Genomic DNA, 14,877 nt, shown 5'->3' with positions numbered 1-14,877 from the left:
TATAATCCTTTTAGTATTGTATAATTTTTTCCTTTTATCCTTTTGTCTCATTTTTATTCTTTTAGTATTGTTAAACCTGTTTTAACACGTGAACACATCCTCCCAGTCTTGTCCTCCCTCAGTGCGCACCGGGCAAACTAACTCCTGGGAGTCTTCGACGTGAGAAAGCTTCGGGAGCCTCTGGTACAGTAGAAAACACTTCGACTTGACCTGACCCTGCTTTTTCCAACCTGTTTTAGGACACCCAGATGCTGCTGCCCAGTCGCCGCCTCCTCCTCCTCCTCCTCCTCCTCCTCCTCGGCAGCGCTGCGGCCCCGCCCACCGCCACCTGGCTCTGCTGCGCACCGCCGACTGGAGGCAGAGAGCCGCTACTCCTCTTCACCGCGCCGCCGGAGAAGCAGAAAGCAAGGAGCCACGAGCACGAGGGTGTGTGCACGCTTTCCTCCTCCTATTTAAAGTATTTATACATTTCATAGCTGCTCCTGCAATCTTGGCCGAATCGACGAGTGAAGGATTTTGGGGTGAAGTAAGAATACGACGGGACCAGATCCGACGGGTGCCACGCGCGCTCCGCATCCTCCGTCTCTTTTCCCGTCTCTCCTCCTTGCGTTCGTCATCCCGACCCGAACCTCTCCCGTCGCCGATCGCTCGCCCGCCGTCCTTCTTCGGCCGTGGGAGTTTGAACCACGTTCCCGACCTGCTGGAAATACGGTGCCAGACGCCCGACTGGCCGGACTCTAGCGCTCGCTGCACCGACACAGGCGGCTTCCACGGAGTCCGAAAGACTGGAGATTATTTTGCTCTCTTACACCAACGTAACCGCATGGTGGGAATTTCTACCTCTTTTCAGTGTAAGTGGCTTCTCTTGTGTATTTTACCGAACGCATTGCCCCCATTTACGCACGCTGTCTTCATCCAGACGGAGGCTACGTGCGCCAAATGAGGAAAAAAAATCAAAAAGCTGCTCGCATTTTTTATGCTTTGTTTTAAGTAGTGACCGTGTCGTGCTTCCAATTGGCCTCGGTCGGATATAGACCGTGCATTGCAGCTAAAACTCCCCTTGTTGCTTTTATATTTACAATAATTTGTCCTGAATGAAAGGTCTGTTGCGGGAGCGGACTGTGCGTTGTGGTCCCGTTCAACGCTTTTATGTCAAGGGGGAAATTGGACATTTATTGGATCTTGACCTCGTTGAAGGGATTTAAGTTTGCTCAAAGTTTGACGACGACCTTCAAAGGCTCGTTTCTAGAAGCGAGGCGTCGCATCACGGGATCAGACGCAGAGGCGCGTGGACGCGCAGACTTTGCTCATTAGTTTATAGAGGTGTGCTCCTCCGCGTGGGAGCGTGGGGTGGACGGCAACGTGCCCACTGCGGGAATGCAGACGACGGGAACCCTAGATGGGTTTCATGGTCATCAAAGCATCACAACTGCCAAACCCATCTCCTTGAATCCATGGGAACTTTCCATCTCTTCCCGTCTCGTGTTCGACGGAGCGCGGAGGAGGCGAAGGCGGCTTCTTCCCTCCGCGGCGGAGCGCGGGGTTAAAATTAAAGGCTTCGGTGGGGATTTTTCCCCTCCGACCGAGAGCGGCATCGACGCGCGGGCTGGAGGGGAGGCTGCGGGGCGCAACGTGGTGCCTGTGCGCCGCTGCTTGGGCTGGAGAAGGAGGGACTGTCTCCTTTGGACAGGTTTTACGCGTGCCAAGCGCAACGCTTTGTTCGCACCCTGGAGGATGAAGGTTGAGCCTCTGCAGAGTTAAATATACTGTAGATGCAAATAACGTGTGCAGTGTGTAGTGATATGAGTCTATATAGAGTAGTAATAGTGAAAACAGCACGCTCTTTTGTGAGTCCATATGATTTGGCTGGCATCATGCACCATCAGTGGGTAGTTTGTTCCTCCGCTGATCCGAACGTCTCATTTACTGGCTGTTATTTACTTGTGGAGTTGGACCGTGGAGCAGGTTTCTACCGTTCCTGTGGTCAAGACGAGGGCGGGGCAGACAGGAAGCTCTGACACCACGGGACTGAGGTGAACCTGGAGCTCGTTCAACATCCACAGAGGCTTTGACACGCAGTGGTTAATGACCGACAGTCAGTGTAATGTTGTTCTGTGGTTTCGGCTTGGGGATGATTAAGCAAGTTGAGAGTCAAATACAAAAAAAGCCCTTTTTGTACTGCGAGACACAAGAGGAGCTTGAGCAGAATGGATCCCAACCTGGTTGTGGACCTCCACACTGTCTGAGTCAATTAACACCAAAAGTTTGTCTGGTTAATGTGGGATAACCAGCTTCTCCCCCAGACTTTCAAAATAAGAGTTTTTAAACATTCATTTCATACAAGTGTTGATTTATTTAACCATTCAAATGTGGCTGCTGGATAATAAGAGTAAAAAAATCAAAACACACATTTGTTATTGATTTACCCAGACTTTAAACCGTGGGACCTTCCACTGAGAAGACCATCAGATAAACTGCGTGTGTTCACGACGATAAAGAGAAAGACAGAGAGGGAGCGGATGAAAGGTACACAAACGTGGAGATGGGGGAGTGAGTGATAAGTGCTGCAGCTCGTCTGTGTCTGTGCACACGCTGTAAAGTGGCTCCTATAAACGCTAGCTGCGGTCCAGACTCTGCAGCATCAGCTAGCGTTTCCAGAGGCCATCTGCCCAGCCGCCAGGCTGCCTCACACCTGTTCTCCCCCCCCCTCCCGCCTCCTCCCCCTCCTCCTCCCAGCTCTCAGGCTATAGGGTCAAATACATCAGACCGCTGCTCACAGACGTGGAAGTGGCCTTGCAGAAATGATGGCAGCCATTTTATTCCTGCCTTTACCTACGCACGCGCGCACACACACACACACACACACACACACACACACACACACACACACACACACACACACACTCACAGCGCCGGCTGGCTGGTTGAACAAGTGATGCTGAAAAAGACCCGCACAGTGTGGTGCGCACATGACACACACAGAAACACAGTCACTCTGGTTTATTTGTGTTTTTTATTTTTTTTTGTCCTTGCATTTGATGTAAACCTCAACTAACGGCTTCTTGGCGGTTTACGCTGCATCCAAACACGGCATTCAGATCACAGCCGCGAACAATGAATTATTATTATTACAGAGGAGCCGAGAGTCACATCGAGCCCTCGCCGCTGTGATGTAATTGCAAAGCACTTTCAAGTATGACACAGACGTTTGGATGCGGTCCAGGTTTTCTATACTGTGAATAAGTGATGATGACTCAACAGAGTTAATGCACCGACTAGATCGTGTGGCTCCTTTGTGTATTTGTGTACCAGCTGGAAGTTTTTCTTTTCTTTCCAACACAGTTGAACCATTCTGTTTATCAAATGCTTTCATACCTGTTTTTAGAGGTTGGCCTATTTAATTCATTGATGCCAAAGGAGTCTGTAGTTGTGTAAATGCAGGCTTTGACCACGGTTGTGTGACTTGTTGCTGGCGGATGACATGGTTCTATAAAGGGACGTTCAGGTGTCAGGGGGCAAATATCAGCTGAGGCGCTGGATTCAAAGCCACTGTTGCGTGCGCTCCTTTAAGACGTATAGATCGCTTCTGATTATTCACAGCCATCTGTTACCGAGTCCCAGAGTGAATTATAGATGGAATCTGTGTGTGCGTGCGTGCGTGCGCACGCTTGTCGATCGATGGGCCTATTGATGGTTATCAGCAAGAGGGCAGTTCTCTTCACTGCTTATTGAATTTCATCACCCGTGAAAGAGCAGCGATGGTGTAAAAGCACTCGCAGGTGTGTGTGTGTGTGTGTGTGTGTGTGTGTGTGTGTGTGTGTGTGTGTGTGTGTGTGTGTGTGATGCTCCCCCATGCCCACAAAAAGCCAGGAGGGTCTTTGTTTTATTGTGTCGGTCTTTACGGGGCGTTTAATGTCAAAGTCAACAGTGAGCACTATAACCCACTTTATTGGCCCTCTCGTGTTTTTTAGACCAGGAGGGCAGAGGCTGACGCTTCATCATGCTTCATGGACGCTGTCAATTATTCATCGGTTGTACACATCATGCGACTCGAGAAGCATATAGGAAACAATCATAAATCATAGATGGCTTCCTGGTATCGTATGACCAATGCAGCAGCTCACGGCTGGGAGATGTAGTTCTTTGTTCGTTTGGCTCCAGGTTAACGGCGTCCACGGAACCGCAGGTCAGGGCTCTGAAGCTGAAACACACTGGGAGACGTGTGCTCACACACACAGCAGTCCTTCAGTGCTCCCTCCGTACAGAGCCTGGGATTGAGTCGCTAATTAACTTTACTTTCTCTAACTGTATCGCGCACCGGCAGACTGCCACACACAAACACACCCGTGCAGTTCCTCTCTCTTAGACTGCGTCTCATGATGTCTGTCCCCTTGCTCTCTCCTCTCTCTCTCGCTCGCTCGCTGTTTATTTTCCTGCCTCCATCTGGAGACGGCTGATATTGTAATCGCCCTAATGCACATTGCCTTCCCCTGAAACACACACACACACACACACACACACACACACACACACACACACACACACACACACACACACACACACACACACACACACACACACAATATGTGCCATCCTGACAAGCTCCCTTTTCTTATTCCAAAAGATAAGCCTCTGGATGTGATTGTGTGTGTGTGTGAGTGCACACACACACAGGTGTCTACACAGGATGTCTAATGAATACAAAGGGACACACACAGACGTGTGTTTCTCCCTGCACTCTGCCAAAGGTAACGGTATTGAATAGGCCCTTCTTAGTGATGTGGAGCAGCGATACTGTGGCTGAGTGAAGATGTTACCCGTTATCGCTCACCTCCTCAATATTCACCTGTCACCCAATTGGGGGGGGGGGGGGGGGGGGGGGGTCTAGCACGGATGGGATGTGTGGGGAGAGATTGCTGCACTGCTACAGTCGCTCTAATAGCTTTTGTTTTGGGATGAAGGAAGGTGGGAACACATGCACACACACACACACACACATATACACACAGGCAGGTTTGATTGATGGCGAGCGTGAGCAGTGAAACTGTGCGATTACGAGGCTTTTTTTTTCCTGCCTGGTTCACAAGAGGACAATCGTTGAAGAATGGAGCAGTTTACTTTGCTAGCAGTCTATAAAACCTGACCATAAAGTTGTGTTTGTCCTCGTGTGTGTGTGTCTGCGTGTGTGGTACACTCGCTGTCTGTCTCTCTCTGGGCAGAGGCGGGCGGCCTTTAAAACAAACAATCAGGCAGGCAGAAAATCGGACAAATTGACAAAGAGAGACACAAAGAAAAGGGAAGTGGTTGAGAAAGAGAGCGAGTGAGGGTCCGGGGACTGCTGTCACGTTTTAGCAGCTTTAATCGCAGCTTGTTTGCCCCATAAACATTCTACATATTTATATTTTGCTTAATACACTGTCTTTCTATCATTGTGGATGGTCTTTTTAATAATCTCTATATTAACAATCATCAGTCCGGCTTGGGATGGCGCAGGCTTTGATTTGGAGCTGACGCTCTCATTAATGTTGGACGGTTCACTTTATGAAAAGGGCAGCCCCCGAAGTGGAGCCCCAGCTAGCTAGTAAAAAGAAGTGTAATTAAGCCAGCAGAGAGAGAGAGAGAGAAGTGCTGATCAATAGATGCAGACAGCGGCCCCTCTGTTTTTTTACCTCAGAGTATTGATGTGTTCAGTCAATTACAGCCAGAGAGAGGAGAGGTGTGTGTGTGTGTGTGTGTGTGTGTGTGTGTGTGTGTGTGTGTGTGTGTGTGTGTGTGTGTGTGTGTGTGTGTGTGTGTGTGTGTTTGTGTGTGAGAAACATCTGCATTCATGATTGTTGTTGTTAGTAAAACACGCTAGAATGCAGCCGACGGCCGCGGAGCCAACATGGCCGCCGCGGCTCTGCCTCCATCAGCAGATGCAGTAAGCGCTTTGTCGCCTCTCGCTGCCGGTTAAAGTCGCACCACCGCGGACAAATAATGAGGCCCCCTTTTCCTTTTGTGGCTGATATTTGACTTGCATGATGGCTGTTGTTGGAGGAGAGGGCTTCCAGCTGTTGCCAGTTAGCGTCACAGACAAACACAGGGACGGGACAATGGGACGACGGACACTCGCTCGGCCCAATTGTCTTGTTGTCAGACCAACAGCAGGTGCCTTAAATGATAAATGTGGAGTGTCAGTTATTCTGAGGAAGGGCCATTTTGGAAATTGGTTCAGAGAGAGAGAGCAAGAGAGAGAGTGACAGAGGAGACAGTGGGGTTACATAAAGAGATGGAAGGAGATGGTCAATTTTCACAAAATGGGACCGAGTAAAAGCCCAATTTTGTTTAACTTGCAGTGCATCCTGTCTGGAGGAGTTCCCTCCCCCCTCATTCTTATCCAGCCTTCAATAGAAGGAATTGTTGATAGCCACCCCATGAAGTGTTTTTATGCTCACAGTCAATATAATCCTTGCCAGGAACAAAATTACAGCCCATTTTATCTCAACAAAAATTATATTTGATGGCATTTCCACCTCAGAATAAAGCTCGATTATGCTCACAATAATCATCCTCACCGGGTTTTTCTCTGAAGGCATAAAGAAAAGTTGTATTTTTCTGCCGGCGAGCGGTGGCTGAGTAAAGAAAGCTGCAGCGATTGAGCTGGACAAGGGGATTAGGCGTGTGGCTGGAGCAGCGTATTGATGAACAGATAGAGATCTCAAGAGCCGCCTCTCCTCGGGCGCGGGCGCGAGTGTGTGGGTCACGCACGGGAAAAACGTTAGCGTAGCAACGCCGCTAACAAGGCGAGGCAGAGTCTCCGCGGATGAAACCGTGAGCTGACGTTGCGTCTGCGGCGTCACCCGATATACATTGGTGACCCCAGCTGCTCTTATGGATTTGTGATTGACAATCTTTTCGTCGAAGCATCTGTTCCTCCCCTCTGTTGTACTCACGCCATATGGACGTGTCATCCTCAGCTGCGCGTTTCATAGTAGCATAGATGATGTGTTTCCATGGCAACAAACTCCTCTTTCAGAAATATGGTATGAATTGTGTTTTCTTTTTGTTTTTTTTTTGGTCGCCCCAAATGGTCAACGCACGTATAGACGTTTCCCGATGTTTGTGCTGCTTCGTGTTTTTTATTTTTGATTTTTGATTTTACCGTATCTGAGCGTCTGACTTTTCTATATGGTGCGAGCCAAGAATCCGTTTTGGGCTTTTCTTAGGATACAAACGTGTCCAGATCGCAGCAAAAGTCATTAGCCCTGCTTCAGCTGAGAGTAGGCACAGAGCAGACGAGGGAGACAGGCTCTCGTGAAGCAATAAAAGCCAAAAGAGAACATAAATCCATCTCCTCTCGTACGGTCGGACATTTTTTTTTTTTTGGTTGCAGATGTTTCAAGATGTTTGGCCCAAGCGGCGGTAATTCCGTACCCATCTGTCTTCTGTCCTCCCCCTCTGTCTCTTTATCAACATCTGGTTTCAGTGCGGCAGGGAAACAAGTATCCTTTATAAGCCAAAGGTTCCCAGTTCCCCCTCTGCTCCCGCTATTAACTGAGCCTCGACTACTGCGCTCTCTCGGCGCGCACATATTCACATGTGCGAACCATTAGAAAGTCATACCAGTCAGAAAATGTAATAACTTATGTTAGAGGGGGAGATAAAGTATTTTGGCTCTTTTGTTCTCGCTTCACTTTTTCCATAACTTCAAGAATTTGGGGTTTATGCCTCCCCCATGAGAGGACAAATTACTGCCTAGCTGCGAGTCCCCCCCCCCCACACACACACACACACACACACCCCGAGCATTCGACTACACGCAGGGCCCTCGGGGGCCTGTCAGCACCTCTGCTACTTGTTTAAAAAGTGCAAGGCCTAAAAGAAAGACGGAGGGAGTTCATTCACAGAGTTTTCACTGATTTCTGGCTGCATTAACGCGGTCCACACAACAACGCGCAGCTGCGCGGCGACCGTGTGCTGTGGCACAGGTGCTACTTTATGTTGGCGAATCCGACAAAAGGACCGCGCGACGCATTGTATGGGCAAACACGCGCGCAGGTGCGTTAGCTAGCACGCTCGCGCGGCGGCGAGGAAACTCGAGTGCGGCAAACAAAGACGTCGTACGACAAAGACAAAGATGTCGTACGGCGGCACCGTGTGCGTTTGATGGGCCAAAGCGGCGTCGAAGGATTATGTAACACGTCCTCCTCCAGCAGCAGACACACACACGCTCATTCAACCGCTAGTTTCTGTTCTAGACCTATTCCACCACGTGTGCTAGCTTCTTTTTAACCGCGGCACAGGAACACGGCGAGCTACTTGTTCCCGCTCATCGCATCCCATTAAATCCGCGCTGTTCCCGTAGAACACGGAATGTTATGAAAATGAAAAAGAAAGCGGTGTCAAATGCATTTTAAGGCCACAGCATGCGCTGTTTTTAGCGCTGTTAACCCGAGCGAAACACCAAACATTTAAACAAGTGGCGCTTCAATTATGGCGGCTTGGACGTAACAGAACCCAGAACCCAGCGAAGCTAAATGTTTCGGTGCTGCTTTCCATCGCCGTGCGTAAAACGGCGAACCACAACAGCCGCCGCTTTGCCCGAGGCCTCGAGACGAGAATCACAGGAACACATGCACCCATACGTGACAGACGCCACCGACTGCCAGAGACACTAATGCATTAGTCGTGCACCGCCCTGGGCTTCAACCCCCCGGTGTAGGAGGCCAAGTGACCGGCTGATCTTACTGGTGTGTGTGTGTGTGTGTGTGTGTGTGTGTGTGTGTGTGTGTGTGTGTGTGTGTGTGTGTGTGTGTGTGTGTGTGTGTGTCTGTGTGTGTGTGTGCGTGTGTGTGTGCGTGTGTGTGTGTGTGTGCGCACAGCTCCTGCTTGTTTACTATTACCATAGAAAAAGGATTACACTTGTACCTAAATCCATTCAGCTGGTTGTAATAATTCAACGGCTCGATAAAATGACACATCGGCTTGTTGTCAGTTTTCATACAACTCTTTTATATTTGAAGACCGAGCGTCTGAAAATGCCATTAATTTAAAGGACGAGTGCCGAGCCTGGTGTTTTATTGCTTTTGTGTTTAGTAGACCTCTGTTTGCTCCAGGCGCTGAACGAGTGTGTGTATGTGTGTGTGTGTGTGTGTGTGTGTGTGTGTGTGTGTGTGTGTGTGTGTGTGTGTGTGTGTGTGTGTGTGTGTGTGTGTGTGTGTGTGCCGGCAACGGGTGGGATCTTCATGGGGAATTGATTGCAGAGGATTAGATTGTGATTACAAAAGCGGGGCAGCGGAGACGGAAGGAGAGATTGGGCGAGAGAGAAAGGTGAGGAGCGCCGAGGAGAGCGGCGCAGCAAGGTTAAGCGGGGAGAAATGAGGGTTTGCGCCTGAGCAAGAGCCCCATTGTTTGAGGAAATAAGGTCCAGACAATGTACTAAACGTGAGCTAAACAGCGTCATAGTTGGAAATATTGAGTAATGATTTTCTTATTATAGTCAGAGGTTTAGTCTGGTGCTCCACAGTTTGGATCTGCTTTTGATTTGACATCATTCTTGTGGACTACACAAACTTCAGAGACCGCTGCTCAGTCAGGCCCGTGGCAGCGGTCCAGAACGGGATTCTTGCATTTGGAGGCTGTGTGTTTGTGGCTCTGATGTAAGCCCCGCTTGTCTGTGCCAGACGGAGAACCAGAACGTTCAGAAAGCGGTGGGAGTCGCGCCGCCGAGCGACTCCCGACCGCTGGAGAGCGACGCCAGGGGCCGCGGAGCAAGGGGGGGGGGGGGCATGGAGGCAGTGACAGAGAGAGAGAGAGAAAGTGAGACTTTCAGCAAAACTTACGAGTTTCCAAATTGCTGAGCTCCGACAGAAATTCGGCTTTTCAGAGCTTTAATGTGCTTCTGAGACGCTCTGTCCGTTCCTCAGACAGCCGCGAACGCTTAACTGCATCCACCCTGGAAGCGTTTCAGCGCTTGGGGGGAAAAGTAACATGGAATCAGTCAACCTATATTTAACTAGTCCCTGTCAAGGTGTTCACGCAGCACGGCTTAACCACAGCTACATGCGAGCCACAGTATACACTATATATAGCTGCTCTACTGTAATAGAAAATTATAGTGCGACTGGGGATTAGGAGGACGGGAGAAATGCTGCATTCATGGTATGTGGAAGAAAGTGCCTTGTAAAATGCGGCGTCGCCTGAAGCTAAAGGAACTTTCTGTCATCCAGATGATTACCGGTGCGCGGCTGCCTTATTTCATGGAGACGGATGGAGAGGCGAGCGGAGTCAAAAGACAGAACAGCTCCTGCGTGCGGAGCAAAGACAGGTGGTTCCAACAGGCCGTTGATACGATGGAACGAACCGCGTAGCTTCAGACATGACAGCACAGACTTTGTTTAAAATAATATTTTATCTGCTCCATTGTGTCTGAGCGCAGTATCGCATTGACATTTGCCGAGGCAAACTGGGAGGGAACTGGTGGGACTGGTTTAAGGAACAGGTAAGGAGGAGGGGTCAGGCGTTGTCACGGCGACCGTGCAGACCCCCTTCTGGCTCTTTGCTCAACCGGCTCCTGCCTCCAGGCTCCTCTGCACGCGGAGCCAAGTCTGGAGACGGCGGCTACCGTGCGCTGCACAGGGCAGCGTGTGAGGAAACCAGATAGGACAGTGTGCTTACCCAGGCAGCAGGCAGGACAGGGGGGTCAGGCCCGGGGCCACCGCTTCCAATAGCACCCTCCAAATCCTTCCCTCCTGCAGCAGCTTTCCTCCATCCGCCTTCTGTCCCACGGTTGCTGTTCCAGCCTTAATTACCTGAAAACATGCAAAAACATCCTGGCCCCGGAGAGAGAGGGCCGCGCGCGCGTGTGTGTGTGTGTGTGTGTGTGTGTGTGTGTGTGTGTGTTCGGGGACATTTATATCAATAACACAATATTGCCGTCCACGCAGACGCACGCATGGACACGTCCCCTTCGCACACATCCTGACCCCGACCAGCCCCCCCCCCCCCCTGGGTTCCCATCCTCTGGGCTCCCATCCTCTCACCCCTCCCAGGTTCCTTCTGGTTCCCTTTCTGGTTCCTGACCAGCAGGGCTATCTCTGGATGGCCAGCGGTTCCTCTCATTCTGCCGGCCCATTGTGTGGCCAGTTGGGCTGGGCCCGGGGCCCTGGGGGCCGGGAGGCGAGCCAGAAATGGCCCGGTTCCTGTTGCTGCACTAGTTAAAGGCAGCGTTTCCATTAATCTGCGATAAGTGCTGTAAAAGGAAAATTCTTAGGCTGACAAATCCATGGCGGCCGCTTCTCTTGTTTTGGGAGAACTGTGGCTGTGATAAGGAGAACTGGGTCATTTCATTGGACGCCTTGGGCCTTAAAATGACTTAATAACACCATTTGTTCCACTGCTACTGGAGGACTCATTCAGTTACATATTCTAAAAAAATGCCATTATTTCCAACTTCATGAATAGCTCCTCTTCATCCCGCGTGCCTGAGTTCAGGCATGTGGACTCACCCACGCGTGACTCACCTCCGTGAGGCTCCGGGCTCTCGTGGGGCCCTGCGTCAGTGCACCGGGGTCATTATGACGGGCCGAGCCAATCCGGGCCGGGCCGAGCCGGGCCGGGCGGTCGCAGCGGTTCACTGGGGAATGGGAGCGAGCTGGCAGGTGGACAGATGCATCATTAGCGCCACCTAGTGATGCAGAGAACGCGAGGAGCGAGTCCCAGTCGAGGAGTGGATTTTGACAAACTGGATGTCATTCTGTCTCTATTGCTGCACATTTTTCTGTTCTCATCTATTCTCCTCAAGCGTCTCGTCGTCAGATTTGCTCCCTTGTCTCTGGCTCCTATCTCGCACCTCAATCTTTCAACACCCCAGCCCTCCCTCCTCCTCTCGCCGGCTTCTTCTTCTTCTTCCTTTTTTTTCTCCCTGTCACCACTTCTGTCGCCGATGCCAGTTGCGCTGTCTCGCGTACTGTTGCGGCGAATCAGGCGCTCCATTCATCTGGTGTCACCTGTGTTACACAGGAGTGGAAGCGTGCGCTCCACCGGCAGCCACCTCTCCACTTCATCACCGGCGAGCACATCAGATTGGAAGTGGGCCAAGTCGCTCAGTGCTGGATGAATGGAGAGTGGCCACGAGTGAGGATTTATAGGACGGGCTGAAGTTGCCCGGGCTGGAATGGAATTGAGTGCTGCCCTGTTGTGATCGTGCGGTTTATTTGCTATAGATCCTTTAGGCTCAGCGGGAAGTGCATTTAAATTACAGCTGCCTGGACGCTGAGTGTAAAGTGTTATTGGGTCCGTTGGGCAGTTCGCTGTTTGCTGCTGGAGTCGAGCATCTGTGCGGAGCCGCTGAGCTCATGTGTCAGAGAACAGCATTTGTTTATGTGCAACCGCTGATAAACCTCGCGGCAGTGACGCGAGTGTGATCGCGAGCAGCTGAGATCGGAAGGACCCACCATCCCACCCACCCACGCTCACACACGCACAGATCCCCCCCCACCACACACACACACACACACACACACACACACACACACACACACACACACACACACACACGCGCGCGCAAAAAAAGCCATTTGTTCTACCTCATTAGCATGTATTGTGGCGAGCGGGCGTAACACGCTGAAAGGTGAAATGGCTCCGCCATGAATAGCACACCAGTCAGCAGAGGAGGGGAGAGGGGGGAGGGAGGAGGGGGAGAGTGTCCAGATGGCTGGGGACCTGCCGCACACGCAGGGAGTCTCTCGCTCGCTTTTTCTTTCCTCCGCTGATTGCACCGTTTCCACCGCGCTCGCTCTCGCTCTCTGCTGCTGCCTCTTTTCCTCGCGTCCATCAACATAAACACACACACACACACACACACACACACACAAAGGCCACGTCCATGTATAACCTCCCTTCCTCCAGCACAGCTCGCATGCAGCCATCCTGTCCATTTATTGATGGACGGAGGAGAGCATCTGCTTGCTCTCTCCGTCGTGTCTCTTTAGGCCATCTCCACCAACGTGACCACAGATCAGGCCGTTCTCTGGGTTAATGAGGCCGGGGTCTGCCGTCCACCTTCAGGCCGAGGCGTTGGACGCGTTTCACACAGCCTCCCTCGGTTTGGCGGCCGGGGTGCGGCCGCGTTTGATGTGCACTATTGAGATTCTGTTTCTGGCGAGTTACATCAGATTGCTCCAAAGCTGAGGCCATCTTCGGCTGATCCTTTGACAGAGGGAGAGGAGCGAGGGAGTGAGAGTCGTGGAGAGGAGCGCCACTGATGTTCGCCCTGATGTTCGCGTTCCTTTTCTCTCAGCATTGTGTAGTGCTGCCAGAATATCAGTTCATTTATCTTCCCATCTGGGCACGAGTGCGTGCGTCTGCGTCTGCCAGTCTGACGCTGAATCTCTTATTCTCTCATCCTCCTCCGATTCCGTCTCTGCATCCGTCCCTCCCCTCTCTCCGCTGCACTTTTGCCTCTTTTCCTGAGTCTCTCCCAGTGCGACTGGGAGGGACTCACTAATGGTCTCCACCGGAGTGAGGTTCTGTGTGTGCTGCACAGGTTCAGGCAGAGGTTTGAGGGCAAAGAATGCTGTTTTGGGCCCAAAGCTGCTCCTACAGCTGTTTTTCTTTGCTTGTTTATACAGTGACGAGTCTCTCTCCTAATGGTGCCACTGAATCTACACATGTCAAGTCACCCATGGTCTCAGGGGGATTCAGTGTGTGTGTGTGTGTGTGTGTGTGTGTGTGTGTGTGTGTGTGTGTGTGTGTGTGTGTGTGTGTGAGAGAGAGGGCTGTGGGTGTGTGTCTCACTCCATCACCCGCCACTATTCACGTCCACCTCATTGACTCATCATTGAGTGGCTCCTCCAAAGCTCTATTGAGTTTATCAAGTCTTCCACAAAAAAAGTCACTCCCATTCTCTCTTACTTGAGCCCACTGCCCCCTTACACACACCCATATATTCATGGGTCGGCTCCGTCCCACACAAAACAGCCTTGACGCTCCATTGAAATCCCCTTAGTCAAACGTTTTCTCCTCATCAGTATTGTGCGACTATTCGGGCTTGTTAATGTGCCTTTATGGAGAAAGCTTGTTTTGAATTTAAGCACATATATTAACCCCTTTCGTTGCCTGAATGCGGGTGAGGGGGGGGGGGGGGGGGGGGGGGGGGGGGAGGGGGGGTGCTGTGCGGGAGGAGAGGCGCCGACAGGACGGGAGACGCGCGTTTTTTGGGACGCGGCCGCCTTCTTTAAAGCTCCTCGGCAAGTTGAGTTGTTTAATACCTGCGTAAAGTCATCCCTCGACGGCCGCTCGCTCGCTCGCACGCACGCACGCGGGGAGAGAGCAATTTAACACAGCACGACTCATATCCCATACAAGTGTAAATGCGGTGTTTGCGGCGCGAGCGCCTTAAATGTCTCTGTCCCTTTTTTTAACAAAAGTGCTCAAACGACAGGGAATGTCATTATAACAAACAGGTGGAATTATGGGTATTACGACGCGCCGGCCAATGCAAACAATCATCGCTTTTTTTTTTTTTGCAAAGCTATTGTTGCTGTCAGTCGGATTATGTGCTTTGGTAAGCCTCTCACCAAAGTGTTTGTTTGGCTGCCTACTTCTGTTGCTGTCGTTACACGTTTTTGTTGTGGGTGAGATGGTGAAAGTGGGACTAAGTCCAGGCAATCTGGGCCACGGGAGCTCCAAGCATCCGGCAGTAAAGGCACATGTGAGATGATAATATTGGTGAGAATAAGCAGACTGAGCTGTGGCTTGATCATCTTTAATAAATAATAATAATCAGGAACATGTCTGATTCCATTTCTTGCATCAGCATCTGCTTATGACAGGAAATATGAGCTTTAAGTGACTTGTTTGTGAGTAACTTTATGGGCCACGGGTCTCTGGTGGAGC

At 51.0% G+C, this 14,877-nt stretch overlaps 1 protein-coding gene across 10 annotated transcripts in view; it reads left to right on the top strand.

Moving 5' to 3' along the window:
- runx1t1 (RUNX1 partner transcriptional co-repressor 1) overlaps window positions 1–14,877 on the top strand; it is a 60,835-nt gene that overhangs the window by 17,284 nt on the left and 28,674 nt on the right. For 6 of the 10 annotated variants that reach the window (XM_029166206.3, XM_055512755.1, XM_055512756.1 and 3 more), the window contains one exon: window positions 240–851. In XM_029166206.3, the coding sequence (XP_029022039.2) occupies window positions 240–851 (612 nt within the window). The remainder of the gene's footprint in view (window positions 1–239; window positions 852–14,877) is intronic. The other 4 variants (XM_055512760.1, XM_055512759.1, XM_055512757.1 and 1 more) reach the window with 1 other exon arrangement.

The sequence above is a fragment of the Betta splendens genome, chromosome 11 (genome assembly GCF_900634795.4).
Source record: "Betta splendens chromosome 11, fBetSpl5.4, whole genome shotgun sequence".
Lineage (NCBI taxonomy): Eukaryota > Metazoa > Chordata > Actinopteri > Anabantiformes > Osphronemidae > Betta > Betta splendens.
This window is presented reverse-complemented; position numbering and strand designations above follow the sequence as displayed.